At 36.5% G+C, this 10,513-nt stretch overlaps 1 protein-coding gene across 1 annotated transcript in view; it reads left to right on the plus strand.

The window, feature by feature from the left end:
- The window catches only part of LOC132383142 (ATP-binding cassette sub-family C member 9-like), a 113,774-nt gene extending 103,739 nt beyond the window's left edge, over window positions 1-10,035 (plus strand). The window contains exons 28-31 of the mRNA XM_059954028.1: window positions 5,149-5,257; window positions 5,359-5,437; window positions 7,833-8,009; window positions 9,199-10,035. Coding sequence (XP_059810011.1) covers window positions 5,149-5,257; window positions 5,359-5,437; window positions 7,833-8,009; window positions 9,199-9,399 — 566 coding nt within the window. The 3' untranslated portion in view covers window positions 9,400-10,035. The remainder of the gene's footprint in view (window positions 1-5,148; window positions 5,258-5,358; window positions 5,438-7,832; window positions 8,010-9,198) is intronic.
- The last annotated feature ends 478 nt before the right edge of the window (window positions 10,036-10,513 follow it).

Consider the following 10,513-nt stretch of genomic DNA (forward strand, 5'->3'; position numbering starts at 1 on the left):
ATTAAAAATTGAAAGCTTGCATGGTATAAATAACCAAGGGGGGAAATATACTAAAAATTAGATTATGCCAATTAATCAGATTTTTGCATAATTTATAAATTTATTAAACTGTAGATTTTTGAATAAGTTAATTGATGTACAATGAAAGACATAATACACAAGTTGATGGGAGTAGGCAGCTTAAATAGTTTGGCACAGACTAGACAGACCAAAGGGCTTGTTTCTGTGCCGTACTTTTCTATGACTCTGACCACATATAGTGATTGCAGTAACATCAGCCTAAATAATAAAAATTATACATTACAAATACACTCCATGCCAGTCTATTTCTCAAATTACAAAGTTTGAAGAATTACACCATTTATTTTTTTAAAGAAGTAGTTCACATGAATCTCCCAGTGTAAATGACAACACAGCAAAGTGTTTTTATACTCCCTTGAATCCATTAATGCAGCAGCTGGACTGCCATGGGGTTGTTTCCTTATTGTTGCATAAATAAATGTGGTTACTTGAGAAGCTATTTAGATGCTAGAGGCAAGGAAAGAGGTACAGAAGGTCATATTGCATAACAGAACCATGAGGAGCATGACTTGTTTGGTTGAGAATCTGTGCCATTATAAATTATTTCCAGAGAGAACATGAGAGAGATTTTTGTGATATTCATCAAGATTGAGATATTGAACAGTACATTCAAATACTACATAGTCAAAGGTTACACGAAACTATTTGGAGAAGGTTTCGGAAAACATTTCTTTAGGCATATTTTAATCATTGCTGGAACTGGTTGACAGTAAGAGTGACTGAAGGCATTTAAGAACAGATATTCTACGAAAAATATTCAGAGGAATTGAAAAGACTTGGCAAATAAAAACAGAAAATACAGGAAATACTTTGACTATTGGCAAGTCAGGTTGTGTATGGAGAGAGAAAGTGTTAACATTTCAGATCAGTGATCTTTCATCAAAACTGTGCTTTTGGAAAAGTCTGCAGAATTCTCTGTTAAAACTTAGATTTTTCCATCCAAACAGAATTCAAGAAAGCGTCGAAAGCAGTTAAATAGTTTTGTAACAACCAGAAGGCAGAATTTTAAAACTGTCAATAGTTTGTCTATAATACTTCATATTTTCAGTGAGGGGTTGATGTTATAAATTCAGTGTATATTTAGACTTTGTCACATACTCACTTTGAAGTGCCTTTTTTAAGACTGTAAAGTGATCTGAGTTGGATAAAAATAGACCACTTCATAAGATCTACTGGAGAAAAATGGTAGAGGAGGAATCAGTGATTAAGTAAGGACATAATAAATGGTGAAAATCCATCTTTAATATTAAAAAGTAAAATTAGATTTAAGATTTTGGTAAGATTTGATTATTCATATCAGGTAGCAGCTTTGAAGTGAACCAATTACACTTGAAAAGGATGAAATGCTTATTAAAAATTTGGATAATTAAATTAACTTTTGTCAGTAAAATGCCTAGCATGGTTTTCCATGACAATGTTTTATCCCAGCACTAAGGATGGTATAGACTACATTAAACTTTGTAATAAGCAATGAATAGTATTCAATTAACAGCTATATAAAACCTGTATATTTATTGAATGGTAATCATACTGTGATGAATTTCAGTACAGGAGGGAGATTCTAGGATAAGGTAAAGTTGGTATTCAAAGTCTCAATAGAAAAAATCATAGACTCAGAGAAATAAACAACAATGTCATCGCAGAGCAATTTATTCTAAATCCAGGAGCTCTAATTTGCCAAAATAAATAAGCAAGGGCATCTAAAGAGGTAAATGTTGATGTGAAAACAAACCAAACTTGACAAAAGTGCAAAACCTAGGATAGGTCCTGGTGTCTGGGGAAATTTCGATAAATGGGGGTACATAAGAGGAGTATGAACAGAAATTTGCAGGTGATGTAACCATGAACAGGTAAGTATTCAACATTAGATAAAAGATGTTAAGGAATGCTGAGATTCTTGCAAAACTGAACAACCATCTATAATGAAAATGATGAAATAATGAACATGCTAGTGACTTCTCACAATCAATATTAGCTAAACTACAAATAATGGCAATAAATAATGAAAAATCACTAGGATTAGATGGTTTCTACTGCTTTTTTTCTTAAAGAAATTAAGTGGGAAAACTGCAGACTCTCTTATCCTTCAGAAATCTCTTAACTGAGTAATTATTGGTTTTGGAGCATTGTATATTCCACTTGCTATTTAAAAAGGTGGAGGAGGATGTTGGAAATTGTGCTGTTGTCTATAGTTTGCAAATTAAATTGCTAGTATATTACTGACTTTGGAAACTTTTCACCTTATCTCAGAGAGCCAGTATGACATTGTATATGGTAGATAGCACCTAAAAATCCTAATTTTTTTTTCAGTTGACTTAAGTATAGGTACTGATTGACAATCATGATTTCACATAGATTTTCAAAAAGCAATCCATAATGCTCCTTAATCAAAACTTTTAATTAAATTTTAAGTTTATGGTCTATTATGAACAGTTTTCAAAGAACAAAATAGCCAATGTAACGCTTATGCGACAGACAGGTATATGTCTAGGGGAAAAATTCCAGCCACTCGCCAACCCTGCCTCCCGTATATGCAGATGCTGTGGAAAGCAAGTTAACGCAGTGTTGCACACACAATATCAAGCTCAGACCAGACACAGTTATAGAATATACTTTAAGGATTTTACTAGAACTAAGTAATTACTAATGATACAGTATATATGAAGGAAAATAAAGGCGCCAAAAGTCATCTGAGTTCAGTCAATTTAGTGCACACCGTTGGAGCTCAACCATCGAACCGTTCAACCACTCTTCGCACTCCTCCACCCTCACACCTGGGACCACTCGAAGTGGTCGACCGAGCAGTGCGGCACACGTCCACCTTCTTCGGCATCTTCTTCCCTGACTCTTGAAAAGACTTTAGAAGTTTGTCAAAGTTTTGAATGTCGTGCTGAATCTTCATAAAGTTCTAAAGAAGTGGAGGCACTGCTTTCTTTGTAATTGCACTTGTGTGCCAGGACAGGTCCTCCGAAATGATAACACCAAGGAACTTAAACTTGCTGACACTCTCCACCTCTTATGCTCTGGGGACTGGCTCTCTGATCTCTGGCTTTCTCCTCCTGAAGTCAATATTCACCTCCTTGGTCTTGCTGATGATATTGAGTAAAAGATTGTTGTTACGGCCTTCAGCCAGATTTTCAATCTCTCTCTCCTTATATGCTGATTTGTCATCGCTTCTGTTTTGGCCTATGACAGTGACGTCATCAGTAAACTTGAATTTGGCATTGGAGCTGTACTAAGCCACACGGTCATGAGTGTAAAGTGAGTAGAGCAGTGGGCTAGGAACTCAGCCTTGTGGTTCACCTGTGCTGAGGGAGAGATTATTGAGGAGATGTTGTTGCCAATCTGAAGTAACTGGGGTCTGCAAGTGAGGAAAAGGAGGATCCAATTGCACAAGGAGGTATTGTAGGATTTGAAGTTTATTGATTAGTTTTGAGGGGATGATCGTATTGAATGCAAAGCTGTAATCGATAAAGAGCATCTTGATGTATGCATCTTTGCTGTCCAGATATTCCAGTATTTAGAGAAGAGCCAATGAGATGGCATCTGCTGTGGACTTTTTGCACCAGTAGGCAACTTGGAGTGGATCCAGGCCACTTTTCAGGCAGGAATTGATATGTTTCATCACTAACCTCTCAAAACATTTCATCAAAGTGGATGTAAGTGCTACTAAACAATAGCCATTGAGCTAGGTTACCATGTTCTTCTTAGGCGCTGGTTTAAGTGAAGTCTGCTTGCAGAAGGTGGGTTTCTCAGACTGCTGAAGCAAGAGATTAAAGATCTTATGTGAACACTCCATCAGCACAGGTCTTTAGTACTTGGCTGGGTACCCCGTATGAGCCAGCTGATTTTTGTGAGTTCACACTTTGCATGGTGCTTGATGTCAGCCTCAGAGACTGAAATCACAGATCATTAGAGTCTGTGGGATAGTGCCTCAATGTTTTGATGGTCAAAGAAAGCGTAAAAGGCATAGAGCACATCTGCGTGACGCTTGATTTTGCTTTATAAGCGGTGATAGCATTCAAGCCCTGCCACAACTGTCAAGCATCCTTTCGTTGATTTACATTTAGTCCGGAATTGCCACTTTGCCCGTGAGAAGGCTTTCCAGAGATTGTACCTGGGCTTCTTGCAACTTCCTTGGTCACAGGACTTGAATAACTTTGACCTGGCCTTCAGCTCATGGTTCATCCAGGGCTTCTAGTTGTGGAAGACTGAATAATTTTGTGGGGACACACCTGTCTACAACTATTTTAATAAACTCTGTGACAACTATGGTTTATTCATTCAGATCTACAGATGAGTCCTTGAACACAGCCCAGTCCACTAACTCGTAATCCCATAACCAACCCTCTTCCTCCTGCAACTTCTTCGTATTTGTCATAATTTCTGGATCCTTGCTTTTTGGCCTCTGCAGGCAGGAGAAGGACAGCCAAATATACAGATTTCGCGAAATGCAGTCTGGGCATGGATTGATTGGAAGGTATTACCTAGCTTAGTATAACAGTGGTCTCGTGTGTTGGGACCTCTGATGCGATAGGTTATATGCTGATGGTAATTGAGCAGGGTTTTCTTCAAACAAGCCTAGTTGAAGTCCCCTTTTGTGATCTGAAATGCGTTGGAGTGGACTGTTTCTTGTTTGGAGATGGCATCGTGCAGTGTGTCAAACGTTTGATTGTAGTTGGCCACTGGAGGAATGTACAGTCAGGATTATGGAGAAGAACTCCCTAGGTAAATAGAATGGCCAACATTTGACCGTTAGCTGTTCAAAGTCAGGGGAACACGATTTCGACAAAACCATCGCCTCATTTCCCTCTGCTACAGCAATCTTGCCCTCAGGTCCTCTATTTTGTTCTCTACCAACTGCACATTTGCTAACAAGATGCTGGGTTGGGGGATGTGTCTCATTCCTCTGTGCTTTAGCCTGGCTTGGAGCGTTTCAGTTGGGCACCCTGTCAGAATCACCCAGCTACAATTCCGCCCATTATTTCCATTTCTTTTTAAATAATGTTTATTCAGCTTTTGCTTGTTTATAGAGGATTTTAATTTTGATGGTCTTTATCTTTACAGGCTGTATAAAGATTGATGGTATAGATATTTCCATTGTGAAATTGGACCACTTAAGGAAATCAATCTCAATAATTCCCCAGGATCCTATTCTGTTCAGTGGCACAATCAGGTAAATCATAGATAGTAACTGAACTGATATCGGAGTGCCCATGAGGAAATGAATTTTTACCAGTTTGCTGAAATGCATTATAACCTCTGATTAATGTTTAGATTTAATTTGGATCCATACTCAACACATAGTGATGAAGAACTCTGGGAAGCACTGGAAGTTACACAGTTGAAGCCTATGGTAAGTGAGTCATGTAATAAAATGATGTTGCAGAGAGATGGTGAGGGTGAGGAAGGGATTGCTACCATGAGGAGTAGAGGAAGGCAACGCAGGGTTGCAGGTCAGTATGTGGATCACCGGTCAGAATTTGGAGGCGGATGGAATATCACAGGAAGAGAGAATCTGGGTAGATGGGCAAATGGTATCTTGGACAACTTGAACAAGAAGGGGATGCCTCAGATCACAACTGGGGTTATGGAAGGTGTGAGGACCTTAAGTCAATAATAATGACCCTCCCTTGATGACCCTCTCTTGCTTCCGTGATGTTTGGTTTGGCACAGTTGAAGGTAAATGAGCACTGTACGCCAGTTAAAAAACCAAGCACTTACAAGGTGCTGACAATACCTCTGATTTCTGCTACAACCAATGTCTAGTCAAGCACAGAATTTAGGGATTAAACAGAGTTTATTGTCATATGCACAGGGCATTGAACTTGCAGTAGCATCACGGTCATATAGCATCATATATGCAGCATACATAAGAAAACATGACTTGAGCAGTTTTTACAACAAAAAATGGTTGTCAATCAAAATGATCATAAAGTTGCTGTTCTAGGTTGGTTCAAGAACTGAACATTTTGATAGGCATTTACAAATTCTGCATATAGTCAGTTTTAATATTTTAAACAAGTTCAAGATCAATAGCAATGTAGGTCTTTGGACACCTTTCTGTTGATGGTTAGATTACAACTGCCTGGCATTTTTAATTTAAAGCCTCTATACCTGCAAGGAAGCAAATCTTGTCTGTCATTTTACAATGCTGTTTAGTGTGGAATCTGAAATATTTCTAAACTACTATGTAGTGCAGTGAAACTTTTACTTTTTACGATTAAGAAGACAGTTTCCTCTTGACAGGTTGTGGAGGACATTCTGAACAAATTGGTAGTAGCAGTGTCTGAAGTTTTGACTTTGTCAAGACATGCACGTATAGAAAGAATGTTTGCTTCACTACACCAGCACACCTGTTGTGTAGATCAAGCAATGCTCTTCAGCAATAGTCAATATTTCCTCAATGAATTGTTCAGTGAAAATTTCTGTAACCCATAAATACAGTATTTTTTCAGTATAGCTTTGATGAGTTCTACACTTTTCCTTTAGCTTCTTTCTGCTAAAGGCTAACATGTTAATTATGTACTTCAAATTCTTGCTTGGTTGAATTGCTTTGAAATGCCCACATTTGTCTGAATATCACTTACTAGCTAGTAAATACTCAATGGAAAAAAGAGCAATATCAAAGATTTGTAATGTGTTTTAAGTTCCTACTGCAGCTTCTATGCCATTTCTATATGCAGTGTGTTTTAACAAGAAGTCTATCTATTCAACCAATATGAACCATGCCTCTCTTCCCACAATTCTATAATGCAAAGCTTCTATATATAAACTGTTTAATTTAATATAGTCTTAACTTGTTTTCTTTAAATGTTTGAATATTACAATGTTTTGACACTGAATGTCTCTACAATAGTGTAGATTCCAAATATTAATGTATCTTTAAAGAGTTTACAGATCATAATAAAAATGGCCCGTCTTAAATCAGAAAGCACTGTGTTGATTTGAGAATGGAGCTGACAGTTAGGGAATGTGGCCAAGATGAAAAATACCACATTGGTGAAGGAGGTGGGAAATAGTGGAAGGGGTAGGAGAGGTTGGTGATGAGAGGAGGTGGTAAAAATCACAAGAAAAATGACAGCTGGTCAGATATAACTAAAGCGACTTGTAGAGATCCACAATCATCTTGATATTGGTACATGCAACCATGAAATCTAGGTAGATATTACAGAAAAAACTGAAAAGGCCAAGTCAGGTAGTATCTGTGAAAAGAGAAATAATTAATATTTCAGGTCTTGGATCCTTCAAAAAAAAACTAGGGAAGAGAGAAATAAGTCAGTTTAAGAAGCAGAGAAAACAGGTGAGGATGATGGTCGGAACAAAGGAGTGAAAGGAAACGTGAGATGATCAAAAGATTGAGGAGTTACCTCAGTGTGAGGCAAATAAGGTGCCACCCTTACTGACAGGCAGCTTTCATTTGCAAATGTTTATGACAAGACAGAGAACTATGACATTCCAAGACATGGAAGATTGTTGTAATGTCAAGTCCTTTGAATTATTCATACTCTTGTTAGTGTTCAAAATAGAAAGAAACAGAAAAATGCAGTTTGATACCCACACATTTAAGAGGAGACATATTTAATTCCTTTTAACAATCTAGACTAAATAGAACTTTGTCATTCACAGAGGTCTTAAGATCGATCAGCAATGAATTGTTAAGAGCAATAGTAATTTTAAAGAGAATATTTTGATATGCAGTTGATTGAATCACTGACTTTAAATTCACATGATATGTTTTATTTCAATAGGTCAGTGAGCTTCCTGAAGGGCTAAATGCCATTGTAGCAGAAGGGACTGAAAACTTCAGCCAGGGGCAGAGACAGCTTTTTTGCATCGCTAGAGCAATGATCAGGAAATCAAAAATTATCATTATGGATGAGGCCACCGCATCTGTTGACATGGAAACTGATGCTGCTCTTCAAACTGTAAGTATCTTTTTTCTGCATGCTCTGAATACAATTTGCATCTTACAATGAATTGTCATAAATCCAAGTGATCTAATGCTGACTGGATTTTATATTTGAACGAGTGTTGTTGCAAAGTTTTGCCTTATATACATGGCATTCTGTGATTTATTTCTGTTATATTAGGAGTTCTGAATTAGCTTATAGAAGTCAAAGAAGTGCAATAGATCTCTATGTCAGCAAAATATACTTCTGCATTTGCATCAATTTATTATCTACTTAAACAGAGTAAAGTTTCGGAGGAATATATAAGGAGGGATATGGTTTCAGTTGACAATACTTGAATGGAATTTCTTTTAATGATGGAAATTTTCAGCAAGTTAAATGGCAAATGTGAAGATAAATGATAAACATGTCATTTAATGACCTACTAACAGGAATAAAAGATTAGACATTAATGTGGCAGAGAAAGGCAAAATGGGAAGGTGATAATTTAGGATAAACGGATATATTTCTGCTGGGGCAGGTCAGTAATTATAACATTTCAAAATTGACTCATTTTCTATTTTCATGTGTTCGAATATGGCAACTTCTCATACTATTTGATATGCCTGAATTGTCCTCAACTGATTACTTCTTCCTCCTTATTCCTCAAATAATCATTATAGAATTCCCTTTGAATCTGGCATAAATTTGGAATGGCACCTTCTAAGGGGATCTAATTTATCAATAGTCTACATTATCAAATAAAAATACTTATAAAATCAACCAATGACTACTGTGTTCCCATGCCATCTTTCAGTTTCCACTAACAGAACATTTCAGATATAGTGGTTCTTTGTGCTTTTAGATTTCAGACTCTAGTAGTGGCCCCAGAGTATCATCCACTATTTAAAATATTCAGATTCATTGACTGCATTCTTAAATTTCATTTCAATTTTTGTACAAGTATATGGAATGCCATAGAAATTTATAGTCCTATTGGCTCTGCAATCCAAAGCTATTATACATCCCAGTGTCTGTAAATGTTAATCATTTTCCTATAAATGGACATTTGGGGTTATAATACGTTTTCAGCATTAATATATTGAATTGTTACATTTTTAATGTCAGAGTAATCAATATGTTCAATGCTAACCTTCAGAACATCTGGCATTTGGCACTACAACTACCATTCATTGTACCTCTGTGCATTTGGTTTCTTTTTTAGGTTCTCTCTACTGCATGTACAAATAGCACAACTCTTATTATCGCTCATAGAATACAAACTATTATGGATTGTGAGAGAATTCTTGTTGTGGATCAAGGGAGGATTGTCGAAGATGGAGATCCAAAAATCCTGCAACAAAGCGACAGTATATTTTCTAGACTGATTAAAGGACCGCCAAATCATGATCAGACAGATTTCTAAAACTGTTTATACATTTTTAAAAATCCTGTAAAGTGGGAAATGTCAGCAAGAGAACTCTTTACCAAAAGAATACTCTACGAAAAAGAAAAAGAGTGATTTTAAATATTATAACAGTTCAATCCAAAGTAACTTGAAGATTTGGTTTTGGTGCCTAATTTGAGTGTTGATATGTGATTTATACTGATATGATATTTATACTGTACATTTGTTTGTGGTAGCTAGTCCTAAACCTGGTGCTGTAAGAATTACCAGCCATTCAACTTGTATACTGTGTATCACTTGATAATTCACCAGAATCTGTTGTGTAAAATGAGATGTGTACTAAATATTGTTGATACAAGGAATGTCTTCCATTCAGGCTTCATTAGTGTTTCTCTATTGAATATAGTGTAGCTGCAAGGTAAATGAAGTTCCACTGGAAAAATGTTAACAGGTGATAGAAGTTAAATAAGAATAATAAAATAGTGGTAACACATTTGTAATATTATGAACAAGTAAATTAGTAATATTTGGATTTGGTACTGTTTTTCCATATTTTAAACAAAGTTATGAGATTCCAATTAGATATAGAAATCTGCACTATATTAAAATCAGGTTTTACTAAAAAGAAATCAACTGCCTTTGTTTTGTGTCAAAGTTAATACTGAATATTAATAATTGAAAACTTTTATAGAATGTGGTACAGTACAGGGCAATACAGGAAAAGGCCTTTTAGCTTAATTAGTTCAACATAACATTATGGGCCAATGACACCTGATCACTTCTGCCTGCACATGGTCCATATTCCTCCATTCTGTGCATATTTGTGTGCCAAAGAGCCTTTTAAATAGTTCTGTCAGATCTGCCTCCACCATCACCCCTAGCAGCATAAACACCCACCACTCTGTATTAAAAAAAAACACTTGGCTCACACTTCTCTCGCTCATCCTGAATATCTACCCTCTAGTATCAAGGATTTTGACTAGGGAAAAAGTTACCAGCTATCTGCTCTACCAATGTTTTTCATAATTTTATAAACTTCAATCAGGTCAGCCTCTGCCACACGAGAAATTAATCTTAGTTTGTCCAACTTCTCCTCATACCCTCTAATCTTGGTAAACTTCGCCCAAACTCT

Source organism: Hypanus sabinus, chromosome 1 (genome assembly GCF_030144855.1).
Source record: "Hypanus sabinus isolate sHypSab1 chromosome 1, sHypSab1.hap1, whole genome shotgun sequence".
Classification (NCBI taxonomy): Eukaryota; Metazoa; Chordata; class Chondrichthyes; order Myliobatiformes; family Dasyatidae; genus Hypanus; species Hypanus sabinus.